This window comes from Rhinatrema bivittatum, chromosome 1 (genome assembly GCF_901001135.1).
Source record: "Rhinatrema bivittatum chromosome 1, aRhiBiv1.1, whole genome shotgun sequence".
In the NCBI taxonomy this organism is placed as follows: Eukaryota; Metazoa; Chordata; class Amphibia; order Gymnophiona; family Rhinatrematidae; genus Rhinatrema; species Rhinatrema bivittatum.
Window position 1 is genome coordinate 542,778,047 of NC_042615.1, and position 19,000 is coordinate 542,797,046.

At 43.3% G+C, this 19,000-nt stretch overlaps 1 protein-coding gene across 1 annotated transcript in view; it reads left to right on the forward strand.

Annotated features, from left to right (window-relative positions):
* Nucleotides 1-19,000, forward strand: part of LOC115098645 (atrial natriuretic peptide receptor 1-like) — a 264,895-nt gene that overhangs the window by 153,681 nt on the left and 92,214 nt on the right. Inside the window, exon 11 of the mRNA XM_029615400.1 lies at nt 6,610-6,731. Within this exon, the coding sequence (XP_029471260.1) occupies nt 6,610-6,731 (122 nt within the window). The remainder of the gene's footprint in view (nt 1-6,609; nt 6,732-19,000) is intronic.

Sequence of the window (19,000 nt, forward strand, 5' to 3'; positions counted from 1 at the left end):
ACATCTCATAGTCATTTTATTGTCATCACATACTGTCACTTCACACACATCATCTATTGTTACAGATCACTTCAGCTCTCTCTTGGTAATTAGTTAGGAGAATCTCAATTATCCTTTATTTAGTATAATTAATTTTAGGATAATTTATATACACAAAAGGACCATACTTGGTGGAAGATACTTCAGGGAACGAAAGCCAGCATTTCTTTTTAATTTTATAAAGTCAGGATAGTAGATAGATATTGTGCTGAAAACTGGAAAAGACTACGGGGTCAAGAGTTAAGAAGTTCCTGTTTCCGATTGCAAATATCAAATGCAAACTTTAAACTCAAACAACAAAAGCTTCTCTTTATTCCTGAGGCAAATATATTCTCTGTTCACCAACAGTGCTCATTAGCTCCACCCCCTAGTTGCAGAGGGGAAAAAAAGAGATAAGTATGCACACAAACTGAGACATTTATAAAACAGAAGTAAATAAGAGAAACATAATTAAAAAACAAAAGGAAGAGAAACATGCACAAAGAATAGAAACACACAGAAAGCAGGAAAGAAAAGAGAGAAATACTTACCTGAAAGGTTTAAAATCTTGAATCTTTAAAGAGGTTCTCTGAAGTTCTGGAAAATAAGTAACAGAAAGGATCAGGCCTTAGAACTGAATATAAAGTTCAATAGCAAACAAAATAATAATTCAAAGGAGAAAGAAAATATACTTATCTGATGTTAATTGGTAATCGTTTCCAAAGAGCTGGTTCTTGTTCTTTTCCTTGCTCTTGTGAGAAATATCTGTTAAGAGATCAATCACAGACATTATTGATGTGAAGTGCTATTAGATGTTTTTGAACATTATTTCATTGCTACATTCATATTTGCTAATTTAACTTAATTCACAGTGATTCATTCCATTTACCAGCTTAATTCTCCAAAATAAAATGTATACACTTTCCTAACATTTCACTTTCTTATTTTTGTTCTTGTCGTGAGCTTACTTGATTTTTACCATCTGGTGAACTATTTTAATCAAATACCATCTGAAAGGGAAAACCCTGTTTGGCCTGAAAACCCTCAAACACCTAAGTGACTGTGCAACCCAGTAGTTCCCCACCAGGGTGGTTTACAGTAAATTAACTTGAGTCCCTAGTTAATGGATACGCAAACATAAATAAATCAAGTTAAAAATTAACATGGACTGGGAGGGTGGAAAGAAACTCCCATCCAAATAAAAAGGCTCCATGGAGGCAACAATTCAATAAAGAAAATCAAAGGACAGTCAAGACATGCTGCCTTTGCAAAAAAAAAATAAAAAATAAGACCATAAGAAAGAACATAAGCTATGCCATACTGGGTCAAGCCCCAATGGACAAGGTTAGTGGGGGCTGGGAAGTTTCTCCACCCGGGTAATCTTTTTTTGGCCTTGGCCTTGGCCTAGGCTAAATCCCCGGTGTTGTACTCTGGCATAGACTGCGGCTCCTGCTTTGGGCGTAAGCCTAGGTCAAGTTGCTGGCTTCACGCTCAGTGGTCTACCACAGTCCCTTCTTTTGGCTTCAGCCTATTACTGTGCATAGGCTCAACCTGGGGCCTGGGGCCTGGGCCCAACAGGGGAATTTTTTTTCTTTTTCAAAATGAAACGTGAAAACCAACAAAATTTTGTTGGATTTTCAATGGTTTCATTTTAAAAATGAAATGAAACAAAATATTGTTGTCATTTCCTATTTCATTTCTAATTAGTGCACATCCCTAGGGGACATTCCTTAAAGCTAATAGCACATTTCAAATAAATTAGAAAATTTATTTTTTCACTCGGCACACAATTAAACTGTGGAATTTGTTGCTAGAGGATATGGGGAAAGCAGTTAACATAGCTAGGTTTAAAAAGAGTATATACTAGTTCCTGAAGGAAGGTCTATAAACTATTATTAGCCATGTAGACTTGGAAAGCCACTGCTTATCACTGGTAATGAGCAAGGATTGGATTTATTCTTTGGGATCCAGAGGCCAGGTGCTTGTGACCTGTATTGGCCATTGTCAGAGAGAATTTGCTGGGCTTGATGGACCGGATGTGATCTGGTATGGCATTTCTTATGCTCTTTTGAGCTGCCTCACTGAGGTCAGGGTAACCCTGACCTTATCAAAAAACAAAGAATGAGGCTCCAAAGTGAATGAAACAAGTAGGATTGCTCTAGTATCCCTTCTTATGAAGGACACTAATAAAGCTGTTACATCAAAACTGTCAAGTTCTATGCCCCCACTCCCTTTCCAGGGGAGTTATCCTTTTACTGAAGGCATATTATATCATCAAGATTGGTGGAAAAGCTTCAACAGGGTATTTAAGAGCGTCCAAATTTTTATTTTAAACATATCAAAATGTCTCATAATTAAAGACAGAAAAATTTATAAAATGCAAATTCTTCTTCCTGAAGGCATTTTCAAGATCTCCAATTTGTTACAAAGTGCCAAATTATCCCAAGTGCCAAGTTGAGATACCAAGGGTCTTAACAAGGGTCATAATAGAATTCTGCAAGGATGATGGTCCTTTTTACAATTAAACAAGTGTTCATCTTGCTTCCTAATGACTGAATCTTGAGATGACATTTATTAGTAACTTCCACAGTAAAGTCTCATATGTCTCCATTCTGGAAACTAGTGCCCATTCCTGGCCTATACAAAGATCAGGTGGTATAGAAGGTAAGGAAGAAAGAGAAAGCATGATCAGGACAGGAATCAAGAAGCCACTCGCCTCTGCAACTGCAGAGAATTTGCTCTGGCCCTCACCCAGTTTCAACGAGGCTATCATCTTCTGAGTCTCCTTTCCTATTGTGGAGCATAGCAAATGCTGAAGGTCTCCACTGCCATTTGTTCCCTTGTGATTTGTTGCTCTTTGGTTTGTCGCTTTGCTCTATATTACATTTTCCTGGTTAACCCATGCTTGGATTCGGTGCCTCTGAACCACCATCCTCAAAGAATGTTACCAGGGGTAGCTATTTCCTGAACACCCTCATGAGTAAAGAATGAAGAAAAGAATTCATAATGAGGCCCATATTCAGTCACTGTATGGATAACAAAGTTAGCCGGATAAACTTATCTGGCTAACTTTAGAGGTTTATTCAGTAGTGCAGCCGCACTATTCAATATAGTCGGCCATCTTAAATGCCTAACTTTATCCAGCTAACTTTAGGACCGCTCTTTGGCCCAACCAGACTTGGCAGCCTAAATTATTCGGCTAACTCTGAATATCGGAGTTAGCTGCATAAATTAGCTCACTAATATAACTCCTAAGTTAGCCAGCTAAATTTTAGCCAGATAATAAGATAACTCACTAAAATACAGCTGGATAACTTCAGAGCTATCCATCTAAATGCTTCTAAATATGGACCTCTTTGTTTTTCTGCTAAGACCTGTCTTCCCTGAGTACTTCGTTTATCTTTGGTCATCTAGTGGTCCAATTCCCACTGGCTTCTTGCTTCGAATACATTTTTACTTTGAGCTTTTGCTTCTCTGGCAAGTTTCTTTCCAAATTCTCTTTTGGCCTGTTTTAATAATGCTTTATATCTAACTTGCCAGTCCTCACGCTCTTTCCTATTTTCTTCATTTGGATCCACCTTCCAGTTTTTGAAGGATGTTCTTTTGACTTTAATAACCTCTTTCGTCTTACCATCTAACCATGCTGACATTCATTTGGTCTTCTTTCCACCTTTTTTTTAATGTGCAGAATACATCTAGTCTGAGTTTTCAACACCACATGCATGTGCATTTTACTCTACTTCTTTTGTCTTTGGTTTCTGGCCCATCAGTTTTCTCCTGCTGCTTTGGGTTTCCAGCGGAATTGGAAACTGCTGCTATTGGGCTATAGCACAATGAGTCTTCATTCACATCTACCCAGGGTTTTTTCCTTTTATTTTATAACCTTCACCTAGCCCATGCATTGCAGGTGATAGTCCTTGGCCAGGGGCCACAGACTCCTTCCAGATTCTGGTACAAGTACACGCTAAGTTGAGCAATTAGGAATCACCACAGAGTGATTTTGATTTTTGAGACTCCCTCCTTGCTACGGGCTGTGAATTCTAAGTTGGTTTAGAAAGCCAGCCTGTTTTCTGTACGGCAATGAACAGGACTGTTGCTGAGTCACTGGGCTAGCTCTCACTTTTGTTCTTTTGTAACTGACTGGTTTTGAAGCCTAATTTATCATAGTTTTTAGAGCTGTTACAGAACAGAAAAGAAAGTGCTTGGTAAATCAGACCTATTATGTAGCAGAAATAAATTGGGAAGGATGCCAGTGCTAGAGAAAACACTAATGCCAGTTTCTTTATGTAAGCCATCATTTTATTAATATTTATCTACTTCATTTCAAAGAGTAAGGAATGGGAAGGTCTGTTATGCTGGATTATAACCTATTATACAGTCAAGGTTCTCCAGAACAGCCCAAAAATTGCTGGGCTGGCTGTGGATAACATAAAGAGACTGAAAGTGCCTTCTCATATTTATGCTTTTGCCTTCAGGTGGTAGCTGGCTATAGCCAAGTGAAGTCACTCCCTGCATCCTGATTTGGGAACAGTTCTGATAGCTTGCTCCCTGCTTATAGGAAGAGAGAGACTAAGGTACATATGTAAGGATCTTGTCAGCTCCCCGTTAGGATTCAGTCATAAAGTACCATTGGTGTGGGGAGGTGTAGAGCTCCCGGACAAACAGCAAGTGCAGAATAACTCGTTGGATCCAAATATTCATTTAGTTTACAGCAATTCAAATGGCAACTCCACTGTCAAGTTTATCGTATAGTTCCAATCACAGGTAGGGGTCCCCCGACACGGACCCCGTGTTTTGCCCGCTGGCTGCGTCGGGAGGGGCAGCACCATATAATCACAAGATCTGAAAATAAAATTCCAACATTTAACATGGATCCTAATACACTAGGGGTACAAACCGGCATAAACTTCAATAGAATTAAACATGGAACATACCTTAAAGAATTTCAGCAACAGGTTAACAGGGAGTGCAAATGCAGTATCACTGGGCCAGCATTTTAAACGCGAGCCGCATTTTGGCGCGAGTGTTATCAGCCAATCAAAATCCAAGAATGGAGAGCCAAGCAGATCACGGCAAGTAATAGTTAACTTACCTGCCCAATGGTGCTTTTTATTTGGATGGGAGTTTCTTTTCACCCTCCCTATCCTCTTTTTCTATTTTTCAGTTGACTATTTGATTTATGAGAACCCGTTAACTAGGGACTGAATTAAGTTAATTTACTTTCTGCTCTACCGTAAAATGGGAGAAATTCCCTTCATGTAATGAGATCATCAGAATATATGGAGAAGGATGACTTACCGGCATCCTACAGGCCGATACAGCTGTTAACCGGCATTTGGACGCGCGTTTTCGAAGCGCTAGCTTTACCCCTTATTCAGTAAGGGGTAATAGCACGTCGAAATGCATGCTGATGGCCCTATTAGTCATTCCCGAGCGATACAGTAAGTAAAATGTGCAGCCAAGCTGCACATTTTACTTTAAGAAATTAGCGCCTACCCAAAGGTAGGTGTTAATTTCTGCCAGCGCCGGAGAAGTGCACAGAAAAGCAGTAAAAACTGCTTTTCTGTGCACCCTCGAAGTAATATCATGGCAATATTAAGTCGGAGGCCCCAAAAGTTATAAAAAGTTAAAAATAAAAAAAAAATTTTTTAAATGGGCCCGTGGCTCGAGGGTTGAAAACCGGATGCTCAATTTTGTCGACGTCCGGTTTCCGAACCCGTGGCTGTCAGCGGGTTTGAAAACCAATGCCGCCAAAATTGAGCGTCGGCTGTCAAACTCGTTGACAGCCGCTGCTTCCATCAAAAAAGAGGCACTAGGGACGCTAGTGTCCGTAGCGCTTCTTTTTACCGCGGGCCCTTATTTAAATAAATTAACTTACTGAATTGTGCGCACAGGAGAGTGGCCTGTGCGCACGCCGGGAGAGCAGGTGCTCACCCGCTCTCCCGTGTGGTTTACTGTATCGGCCCGCTGATGAGCAGGAGAGGGAGGAGAAAAGCGTTTTCGTGGTTCAATAATAGGGCCCAGGGATATCTGCTGGAGATTTGGAGAAGAGGAGCAAATTTGTGTCTTTTGTGGAACCTGAAATGAATTGAAGGGGCCTCACAAATTAAATGACTCCTATTTGTGTCATTCATTTGAAATAGAATGAGTTCTATAAACAATTATAGTCAATGGAGTCATAAAAATCATAGGAAAGCAACAGGTACATGTGTACAGTTAGAAATTGATACAATGTAGAGTAGGCTGTCAGCAAAGAAAGGATGGGAGGAGAAGTAAAAGCAAGCCAGGTTCCTGCCCCAAATAACTTACAAATAACTTTATGCCCCCTCCATACTTCACTTGTACCCTAAGGAGGGGTTACAAGGATGTGATGCAGATTTAAGCCAATATTATATTAGGACAGATTGTAATCTCACAGTTCTTGCTTTTTCTAGGCAGGTTAACAATTTTCACCACAAAGACTTGGAGCTCAGCATAGAGAGTTGTCTTCCTACACTGTTGAGGTACAGAGTTAAGTGGCTGGCAGGAGTTTGAATCAAGGCCTGAACTACTGAAAATGCTTTCTCACACAGATCACTGGGTCTTTTTCAGGTTTTCCTTTGCCACAGACATTGCTCAAGGAATGGCCTACCTGCACCAACATAAGATGCACCATTCAAAGTTAAAGTCTACTAACTGTGTGATAGATGATCGCTGGGTTTGTAAAATCACAGGTAAGGAAAGTAAATTTCATGCTCTACAAGAAGCTAAAATTTCCATAATTTAGCTAACTAAAGATTCTTTTCTTCACACTTTATTATCTGCCATGCGTTTCAGCATGTATCTCGGTACACTTTATTTCCCACTATATAAAGTAAGTGGATTGTGGACAGCAGAAATTAAATTCAAGGCTTGTTAGGGCATATTTGCTTCAAGGGACACTGTCAAGAGTGGTAGAATGGAAGTGGTTGCCATTTGTTTGCAGCAGTGAAGACATGCACAATCAGGCTGATGCGATAAAGTGCGCGCGAAAACGTGCGTCCAAACTGGATGCACGTTTTTTGAATGCGCACACAATCACATCTCCTGGGCGCTCGATGTAATTGGTGAGCTGCCACACTAAAATGGACACGCTAGGGATAAATGTACGTCCCTAGCACGTCCATGGCATCAGGCACCTAGGAGATAGGGCTGTGCGCCAATTAGTAAAACCGACGGACAATTAATGGGCATCCGTTTCCTAACCTGACCTCCGGCAAGATTTTTTTTTTATGCTGCTTCCTGTGCTTCCTATGTACTTAGTAGCAGGATGATACTAAGTAGGAGGAACCACAGTAAAGCAGTATTTTGGGGTTTTTTTTGGCTTTATGGGTCATTTTTCAGCTCGGAGTGCGTAAAGACTTAACGCCAGACCTAGCACTGGCGAGTTGGTGCACAGTTGGCGCACAGTGGCGAGTTGGTGCACAGTTGGTGCACAGTGAATTTTTGCATCAGTAGGTAATAGCTAATAGGGATGTGAATCGTGTGATCAATCGTCTTAACGATCGATATTGGCTGGGGGGGGGAGGGATATCTGATCGTCATGGTTTTTTTGGTAAAAAATCGTAAAAAATCATAAATCGGGGGAGGGTGGGAAAACTGGCATACTAAAACAACTCTAAAACCCACCCCAACACTTTAAAACAAATCCCCCATCCTCCCGAACCCCCCCAAAATGTTTTAAATTACCTGGGGTCCAGTGGGGGGGTCCCGGCGCGATCTCCCACTCTCGGGCCACGGCTGCGTTAATAGAAATGGCGCCGGTGGCCCTTTGCCCTTACCATATGACAGGGCAAAGGTAGCGCCGGCGCTATTTTGGTTCCTGTCACCCGACATCACGAGTGCAGGAGATCGCTCCCGGACCCCCGCTGGACCCCCAGGGACTTTTGGCCAGCTTGGGGGGGCCTCCTGACCCCCACAAGACTTGCCAAAAGTCCAGCGGGGGTCCGGGAGCGACCTCCTGCATGCGGGCCGTATTGCCAGTATTCAAAATGGCGCCGGCGCTACCTTTGCCCTCATTATGTCATACTATGATCGCGCCGGGACCCCCCCCCCCCACTGGACCCCAGGTAATTTAAAACATTTTGGGGGGGTTCGGGAGGGTGGGGGATTTGTTTTAAAGGGTCGGGGTGGGTTTTAGGGTTGTTTTGGTGTGCCGGTTTTCCCGCCCTCCCCTCCCCCGATTTACGATTTTTTGACGATAAATCGGGGGAATTGCTATTGTATCGTGGCTCTAACAATTGTTGACGATTTAAAATATATCTGACGATTGTTTTAAATCATCAAAAAACGATTCACATCCCTAATAGCTAATAGCCTCATCTACTTGCATTTACATATGATGAGTGCTGTTAGCTGCGCTCTGGTTTGGACGCACGTTTTGGACGAGCTAATCCCCTTATTGCATTTGGTGTTAACCTAGTGCATCCAAAATGAGCGTCCAAGTGCTCTTTAACCTGTGAGCTAGGCTCAGCGCATGATATCGCATTGGCCTGAATACGTTTATCTGCTTGGGACAATCCGGGTGATATGCGTCAATTCATGCACAGAAGATGATGAAAGTGTAGCAGGAAATTTGAGCAGTGGCAAACAAAACAAGTTCCTTAATATTATGCATGCATAGAAACATGCAGTTGAATGGAATTTGCACGGAAATGCATTCTGAGGCCTGGATTTATCAAAATGCACTAAATACCGCATGTGATAGAAAAAGGGGTGTGTTTTATGGTAATAGGCAGTTTATCACAATTTGCACTAATACCCATGTGAAGAGCTAAGTTACCACAAATTATGATAATGTTTTTGCACTTGGAGATAAATGCCAGAATGTGGTATTTCCTATGTACAACCACTGGGGGGATGAGAGAGAGAGAGAGAGAGAGAGAGAGAGAGAGAGAGAGAGAGAGAGAGAGACACTGGCCATAATGTGCTCACCCTAGAAATGTATTTAAATCTCTATGGGAGGCCCACCTAGAAACTCAAGGTGAGGTTTAGGTATTAGTGTAGGGGGTTAGGGGTCACTTTGACATTCAATGTGAGACGTACAAACAGAACAGTGCTATCCTGTGAAGATTTGATGACCCTTGGAGTGAGGAAACGCACCCAAAGATGAGATTTGTGCAATGTTCTCTCAACCTAGCTTGATGGACTTTCTACCTGGGTAACATCAAGCTAGGTTGAGAGTAAGTGGCAAATTTGGAACTCTCATATACCAATTCAGATCAAAGTACCCAGTATGATGATTGTAAAGCAGTGATAGGCAGTTCCAGTCCTTAAGGGCCACCAACCTGTCAGGTTTTCAGGATATCCCTAATGAATATGCATGAGAAATTTTTCTAATCCAACTATAATGAGACAATAAAATCATCTGAGATGTGTCACTTGTGATAAGAACATAAGAAATTGCCATACTGGGTCAGACTAAAGGTCCATCAAGCCCAGCATCCTGTTTCCAACAGTGGCCAAACCAGGCCACAAGAACCTGGCAAGTACCTAAACACTGAGAAGATCCCATGCTACTGATGCCAATAGTAGCAGAGGCCATTCCCTAAGTCAACTTGACTAATAGCAGTTAATGGAATTCTCCTCCAAGAACTTATGCAAACCTTTTTTAAACACAGCTATACTAACTGCACTAACCACATTCTCTGGCAACAAATTCCAGAGCTCAATTGTGCGATGACTGAAAAATAATTTTCTCCTATTAGTTTTAAATGTGCTACTTGCTAACTTCATGGAGTGTCCTCTAGTCCTTCTATTATCCCAAAGTGTAAATAACTGATTTACATCTATCAGTTCTAGACCTCTCATGATTTATATACCTCTATCATATCCTCCCTCAGCCATCTCTTCTCCAAGCTGAACAGCCCTATCCTATTTAGGACTTCAAACTGTGTGCTATCTCCTTAAGGGATGTAAAAGAGCTGTAGAATTACAGTCTAGCATAGAGCATGTGCAGGCAGATTACTGACGCTGATACCCGGGACAGAGGGGATTTTGCTTTGAAGCACTGCTTAAAAGCTATTTTTTTTAATTAAGGTAAGCAACCCTTCATATTTTCTGTCACTAAAATTGTGTTGGAGTTAGTTTTGAGAGAACAGTAATGGAATTCCCACTAATACTTTGTCTGCATATTAGTTTTTAGACTGTTGGGATTTGTAGCTATGCAAACCACTGTTATTAGTTGCATTGAGAAAGTTGAGTCAGTGAAAATAATGCATTTAACTTTTCAAAAGATACTGAGGTCCATATTCAGCAAGCTGCTGACTGGACAAGTTATCCAGCTAAAGTTAAGTCAGTTGCTGAACAGTTATGCTGATACCTTACACTTCCAGCACAACTTCCAAGAGCTACGCTGGAAGCCCTTGAGATTGCCACAGGCTGTGATCCCAGGCCACATAAGGGCATATTTTATAGGAATGTGCATTTATTGATCCATTTGTTTCATTCATTTCGGCAGTACACATTTATCATATGAATTGATAGTAGGCGCGCAAAACTGATGGTATGCACACATGTAGGTGGCCACCCACACATGCATATACCATTTGTGAGATATGTGTGTAGCACTGAAATGAATAGCGCAACGAATGCACATCCCTAAGTTTTTAAGATACTAGATGGGTGAGAAGTCTTGGGGGGGGGGGGGGGGGGTTGGAGCATGGTGACTTTGCCCAGTTTTGTTCAATATTTTTTTTCCAGGGGCAGAAGGAAGGAGGCCTGGAGGGCCATTGCCTTGATTTTGGTATAGAAGGGATTTGGGAAGATCATTTTATTTTATTTATTTTATTTATTTAATGTTTTTGTTATACCGAGTTTCATGACAGGCATCACATCAACCCGGTTTACAATTAACAAAGTGTGAGAGCATAATGTAGCGTAATAAACAATATTCTCAATAAGAACCTTGAACTTTTAAATACAGGGAATCAGAAAAAGGATGTGAGAAAGTTACAATAAAACAGGGAAAAATTAACTTGGAACTGGAAGAGGGGAGAGAAAGAACAGAGCAATATTTACATTTCAGCCAATTAATGTAATAGAGTAGCAAGATGAGTAAATAAGACTATGCAAATAAATGTGGCGGTACATCACTATGCCAGCAAGGGCTTTGTTACATTTGATATGGGGAGGGGAGTGGGGAATTGGGACTGACACTTAACCAGATATCCATTTAAATAGGAAGTTATCCAGTCACACAAGGCTGCATAACTTTAGACCTGCTCTGAAACAAGTCTAAAGTTATCCAGCTTACTTAGCTGGTTATAATTTAAAATTGTCTAAGTTAGCTGGATAAACTAGTCACTCCCTGGAACACCCCCAGAAAGCCTCATTTTAATCCAGCTTAATTATAGATAGATAATGATTTATTCGCTAAGTGTCTAAATATTTAAAAAGGTTAGCACTTACCCCAGATAAGTTGTTAGCTATCCAACTAAACAGCTTTGAATATGTTTATGATTTGCTTAATAAAAAAAGATGTGTGTATGTAGAGTTACAGGCTAGCACAGAGCATGTACAGAGAGATTACTGACTCTGCTAACCCAAGACAGATGCAATGCCATGCTATTGGTTTATAATTAATAGGGATGTGAATCGTTTTTCAACGATTAAAATTATCGTCCGATAATGTTTATATCGTCTTAAATCGTTATAGAACACGATACAATAGAAATTCTAACGATTTATCGTTAAAAATCGTTAAATCGTGTTAGTGCGCACTAACTCCCCGTTAGTGCGCACTAACTCGATTTAGTGCGCACTAACTGAAAATGATACAAATAAACACTTTCCAGGTCACTGAAGGTCAGTTAGGAATGAATATGTGTTCCTATTGGCTGGCTGCCCTCTTATCTATTGATATTACCAAGGTTACCACTGAGGTGATGGTTGGGGGGATGGGAAATGGAACTGGAAACTAACGAACACCAACAGAAAATTAAACAAAGTGTTCACACTTCCCAGGTCAGTAAAGGTCACTTAGGAATGAATATGTATGTATGTATTCCTATTGGCTGGCTGTGCTCTTATCTATTGATGTTACCAATATGGTTGGGGGGATGTGAAATGGAAACAGTTGGAAGCTTGACAAAAAAAGTAATGTAATGATCAGCACTCACGTGACTAGAACTTGTTTGTTTATTATTTTTGTTAGCAGGCACCTGAAATGCTAGTGCATGTTGAATTTGCCAATCACTGTGCATTTTAGAAAGGTGGTCCTGGCTGGAACTGTACACAGTTCAAATATATGTAATTGATTGTTGGTAAGTGTATTTTTTAAGTAGCCACACTGGCACCAGTATGTTTACTTTTCCTCCTACTTAACTCACTACCTCAGCTTTGTAAGAAGGGCTTCTCTGCTTGTGTGTTGTTTTTGTTTGGTGTGAGGAGAGCAGAAACATCAGATCTTTATTCAATCTACTACAGTCATCTCTTACAGTGCCCTATCCCTATTAATACCAGGAGTGTTGTGATCTTCCTGCACACAGTGCCCTAACCCTGATACCAGTCTGAGACAGCTCCCTCCCTGCATTACTAGTGAGAGGCTGGCTTCACAGACAGGGGGGAGCTGCCTGACCCTCACTCCTGACTTCCCCCATGTCCCAGCTAGTGAATGGTGTGTGGGTGAGGGGGGGGGGAGGATGGTGAAGTCTGAGACAGCTCCCTCCCTGCATTACTAGTGAGAGGCTGGCTTCACAGACAGGGGGGAGCTGCCTGACCCTCACTCCTGACTTCCCCCATGTCCCAGCTAGTGAATGGTGTGTGGGTGAGGGGGGGGGGGGAGGATGGTGAAGTCTGAGACAGCTCCCTCCCTGCATTACTAGTGAGAAGCTGGCTTCACAGACAGGGAGGAGCTGCCTGACCCTCACTCCTGACTTCCCCCATGTCCCAGCTAGTGAATGGTGTGTGGGTGAGGGGGGGGGGGAGGAGGATGGTGAAGTCTGAGACAGCTCCCTCCCTGCATTACTAGTGAGAGGCTGGCTTCACAGACAGGGGGGAGCTGCCTGACCCTCACTCCTGACTTCCCCCATGTCCCAGCTAGTGAATGGTGTGTGGGTGAGGGGGGGGGGGGGGAGGATGGTGAGGTCTGAGACAGCTCCCTCCCTGCATTACTAGTGAGAGGCTGGCTTCACAGACAGGGGGGAGCTGCCTGTCCCTCACTCCTGACTTCCCCCATGTCCCAGCTAGTGAATGGTGTGTGGGTGAGGGGGGGGGGGGGGTGGATGGTGAAGTCTGAGACATCTCCCTCCCTGCATTACTAGTGAGAGGCTGGCTTCACAGACAGGGGGGAGCTGCCTGACCCTCACTCCTGACTTCCCCCATGTCCCAGCTAGTGAATGGTGTGTGGGTGAGGGGGGGGGGGGGAGGATGGTGAAGTCTGAGACAGCGCCCTCCCTGCATTACTAGTGAGAGGCTGGCTTCACAGACAGGGGGGAGCTGCCTGACCCTCACTCCTGACTTCCCCCATGTCCCAGCTAGTGAATGGTGTGTGGGTGAGGGGGGGGGGAGGATGGTGAAGTCTGAGACAGCTCCCTCCCTGCATTACTAGTGAGAGGCTGGCTTCACAGACAGGGGGGAGCTGCCTGTCCCTCACTCCTGACTTCCCCCATGTCCCAGCTAGTGAATGGTGTGTGGGTGAGGGGGGGGGGGGTGGATGGTGAAGTCTGAGACAGCTCCCTCCCTGCATTACTAGTGAGAGGCTGGCTTCACAGACAGGGGGGAGCTGCCTGACCCTCACTCCTGACTTCCCCCATGTCCCAGCTAGTGAATGGTGTGTGGGTAAGGGGGGGGGGAGGATGGTGAAGTCTGAGACAGCTCCCTCCCTGCATTACTAGTGAGAGGCTGGCTTCACAGACAGGGGGGAGCTGCCTGACCCTCACTCCTCCGGGGTATTGTGATCTTCCTGCACACAGTGCCCTATCCCTGATACCAGGGGTGTTGTGATCTTCCTGCATGCAGTGCCCTATCCCTATTAATACCAGGAGTGTTGTGATCTTCCTGCATGCAGTGCCCTATCCCTGATATCGGGATGTGTGCAAGAAGATCACAACACCCCCGGTATCAGGAATAGGGCACTGTGTGCAGGAAGATCACAACACCCCCAGTATCAGGAATAGGGCACTGTGTGCAGGAAGATCACAACACCCCTGGTATTAGGGATAGGGCACTGTGTGCAGGAAGATCACAACACTCCTGGTATTAATAGGGATAGCGCACTGTGTGCAGGAAGATCACAATACCCCTGGTATCAGGGTTAGGGCACAAGTTCTAGTCACATTGACTGATCACATTACTTGTTTTGTCAAGCTACCAACTGTTTCCATTTCCCATCCCCCATATACTGTCAGTAGGAAACTTGGTAACATGAATAAATAAGAGGGCAGCCAATAGGAATACATATTCATTCCTAAACTGACCTTAACTGACCTGAAAAGTGTCAAATTGTATCATTTTCAGTTAGTGCGCACTAACTCCCAGTTAGTGCGCACTAACTCCCGTTAGTGCGCACTAACTCGAGTTAGTGCGCACTAATCGGAAAAAACGATTTTTAACGATTTTTTAACTAAAAAATCGTGCCTAAGACGATTTTCTTGCCCTGCCACACGATTTCTATCGTTAAGACGATATGGAAAACGATTCACATCCCTAATAATTAATGATCTATGCCTTTTGAGGATTTCAGGGTTGCCAGATTTCTTGAAGGCAGAAGATTTTCTTTGCAGGAGCTATTGCAGCAAGAATTTGAGCAGTTCGTCAGCATCAGAACAAGGGACCGCGCCCTATCAATTGCTGGCCCCACTCGCTGGAATGCTCTACCTACAAACCTCCGCCTTGAGCCCTGCCCCTTTAAATTCAAGAAAATGCTAAAGACCTGGCTTTTCCACCAGGCATATCCAGACTAGATCCATGTACCCCATTATGCCACCTTTTTCTCACCTTACAGTTAACCTCATGCCTCTCTAAGTTATCCATCTAAGTTATTATGTTAATATGTTACCTCTCCAGTTTCTCCTTTCTCTGGCTCACCAATATAGCCTACTCCAGCTGCAGCACCGTTGTTGCAACATGTTACTTTTGTTGTCCCACTCCCCTCTCCCTGTTCTTTGTATTTTCCATCTATTGTTTGATGAAAACCGATATGATGTGCCTACTGATATCGGTATAGAAAAGCTGCTGAATAAAATAAATAAATCAGAAGCAGCAACATCTTTTCCCATTTATCCTGCCTTCAAATCCGTGAAAACTCTGAATCCTGAACACCATCTACTAATACAAAAGATCTCTCAGCAGAAGAGTTTGCCCGCTTCTTCATGGAAAAAAATACCAGACAGTACGAAATTTATGTTTCAGTAAGCTAGCAAGCTAAAGTTAGCCGGATAACTTGTCCCAGATACATGTAGTTGGATAACTTAAAAACCTACTGGCTATGTTTGAATATAACCAACCGGTTAGGTTTTTAGTTATCCAGCCTTGTATGGCAGAATCACTTTCTACTTAACCGGATCTCTTCAAAAGATGTCCGATTAAGTAGTGCTGTAAAAGAAGTAAAGGGGCATGTGACCCAATTCTCTTGCCCCCCTCAAATTTCATATATAACCCTGCTGGGCCATACCCCCACTCTCTAATAGCCTCCTAAATTTAAAAAAACCATGTTCTTGGTCTGCCAGTTGCTGGTCCCCACCCCATTCCCCGGTTCTAGTAATAATATTAATAAACAGAGCTGCTGCGGAACCCACCTGCCCTCCCGCTGTCCTGAAGTATCACGGTTTATTCCCCTTTGCCTGGAGCCCCCCATCCCCTCTGAAGCAAACAAATCTTTGCCAGGAGCAGAGTTTAAACTTTACCCACTCCCAGCGCTCCAGCGCTACATGTGACAAAAGCAGTGCTGGAAGCGTAAATATAGGAGGGAATTAGCGAGGGCTATATATTTTATTTATTTTATTTATTTAAAACCTTTTCTATACTGTCATTAAGTTAGGTACCATCACAACGGTTTACAATAAGGCACAAACATTAATGATGGAAAAAAATAATGAATTCTATCAACTAAACAGGTGCCAACAATTTACGGTAACATAGTTTGTTATAATTACTCATAGGTGGGTGTGATACATCATGTCCATTTTTTTTTTTAGTGACAGATTTAAAATAGAGAAATTATAGTATTTTATTCTTTGGTGGTAAGCGAAAATATATAAAAATAAAAATACATACCCTTGTAGATTGGGGTAGTGTTCTTGGGTGTACTGCAGATCACCTTCTATTTTCCTTGTATTCTACTCTCTCTTCTTTGTTGTACGCTTGTTTAAATAACCATGTTTTTAAATTTTTTCTGAAGGTTTTGATGTCTCTTTGTAAGTGGATCTCGACAGGCATGCAGTTCCATAGCATAGGTCCTACTAAAGAAAGCGCTCTTTCCCTTACTTGGGTTAGTCTTGCTGTTTTATATATATATATATATCATAGAGATGTGAATCGGAACTGGAATTGGTTCAGATTCCGGTTCCGATTCACATGTGGTTTTTTTTTTCATCGGGCCTGATCGCGGTTTTGTTTATCGGCTGCGCCCGAGCCGATAAACAAAAAACCCACCCCGACCCTTTAAAACTAATACCTTAGCTTCCCCCACCCTCCCGACCCCTCCAAAAACTTTTTACAGGTACCTGGTGGTCCAGTGGGGGTCCCTGGAGCGATCTCCCGCTCCTGGGCCGTCGGCTGCCACTAATCAAAATGGCGCCAATGGTCCTTTGCCCTTACCATGTGACAGGGTATCCGTGACATTGGCCGGACCCTATCACATGGTAGGAGCACTGGATGGCCCACGCCATCTTGTGCTTCTACCATGTGACAGGGGCTGACCAATGGCACTGGTTGCCCCTGTGACATAGTAAGGCCAAAGGCTATCGGCGCCATTTTGATTACTGGCAGCCGATGGCCCGAGTGCAGGAGATTACTCCCGGACCCCCGCTGGACCACCAGGGGCTTTTGGCAAGTCTTGGGGGACCCTCCTGACACCCACAAGACTTGCCAAAAGTCCAGCAGGGGTCCGGGAGCGACCTCCTGCACCTGGACCATCGGCTGCCCATATTCAAAATGGCGCCGATAGCCTTTGCCCTTACTATGTCACAGGGGCTACCAGTGCCATTGGTCAGCCCCTGTCACATGGTAGGAGCACAAGATGGCGCCGGCCATCCAGTGCTTCTACCATGTGACAGGGTCCGGCCAATGGCACGGATACCCTGTCACATGGTAAGGGCAAAGGGCCATCGGCGCCATTTTGATTAGTGGCAGGTACCTGGACCACCAGGTACCTGTAAAAGGTTTTTGGGGGGGTCGGGAGGGTGGGGGAAGCTAAGGTATTAGTTTTAAAGGGTTGGGATGGGTTTAGGGGTTATTTTTGTGTGCCCTTTTTCCCGCCCTCCCCCCAAATGATAAGAGAACCCCCACGATCAATATCGTGGGGTTTTCCTATCATTTTGGGGGAGCCCCCGATTTCTGACGATTTTGAAAATATCGTCTGAAGCCCGATTCACATCCCTAATATATATATATATATATATATATATATATCTATGAAATTGGGAGTGGGGAAGTAGATATCCAGATAAATAACAAGTTATCTGTCCACACAAAACTGGATAGCTTTAGACCTGCTCTGAAGCAGATCTGATGTTATCTAACTAACTTGCTGGGTGATGCAGCAAGCCGTGCCTGTGCTCTAATGCGAATTAAGTCACATATATTGCATAATATTTTACATCTCCCCTCCCAGATACCTTTCCCTATTACAATGACCTTTGCATGCATGAATAATGCAAATGCATGCAAAGAAGGTCATGCATAGGTAATTTGATGTTAACATTTTATTGTGGCTGACCGAGAAGGTATTCAACCGCGATAAAATAACATCTCTTTGAAATACGTTCGATGTGTAATGGGAGGCCCAAGACGCTAACGCAGGTGTTGAGGCTCCCGCTGCACATATAAAGTGGCAGAAAAAATAAAGGTGTTGACCCCCTCTCAACCTGGGGTCACTAGTCAAGGCAGCTCTGACACCCCCTGTGTCCTGTCCTCACCCCCTTCCCCCCCACCATCCATCTCTAAAAGTGCATCCCTCATTGGCGCTAGGTGCACCCTCATATCCAATCTGGACAGCGCCATTTTCCCAAATGACACCGATCTGATCTTGCCCCAGCCATGTGACTGGAGTAAGGTCCCAGGGACCTTGGCCAGGGATCCTCAATGAATATTCTACTCTATCTCTCATCATTCCTGCAGATGTTTCACGGGCATATAAAGGAGCAGAAACGAACCGTACTTATAGGAATATTAAAGACTTTTCTGAGGAATGTCCCTGAAACTAGCAATGAAGGAAACTATGAAGTATGGCGTATTCAGATTAAGCAACTATTCCAAGATCCAGACCTTCCTGCTGGTGCCAAGAAGAGAAAACGATTTGAAAGTCTTCTTCATCCAGCTTTAAATGTTGCCTCTTATGTGGGGGAAGGTGCCACACCAAAGCAGTCTTAGGAGGAAATTAACAAGGCATCTGGCAGCGTAGCCCAATGGAGAGGAATTGTTCTTTCAATTCATTGAAACTCATCACTATGCCAACTTCAGGTTTTTCTCCAGAAGGTTTTGGAGCTTGGAGTTTTCATTGGACTCACCCCTGACGGGCAATTATTGCAACATTTTGTACGGGGTTGACTTGATTACCTGGTTGCATTTGAGAGACCTCATAGAGGACCAGTCTGAGAGGTTCCCACCATACTCTGAGCTGCTATTCAAAATTAGAGCAATTGAGGAGATACTGTACATCACTTGGAAATTGCACAGATTTAATCTGTGAGTAGAGCTTGTACAGCAAATGACATCAGCAATGCCCAGTAGTGATGCCAGAATCAAGTGGGTTTAAAGCAGAATCTGAATCAAGAACATTTTAAAAAAAGGAAGTTATAGTCTT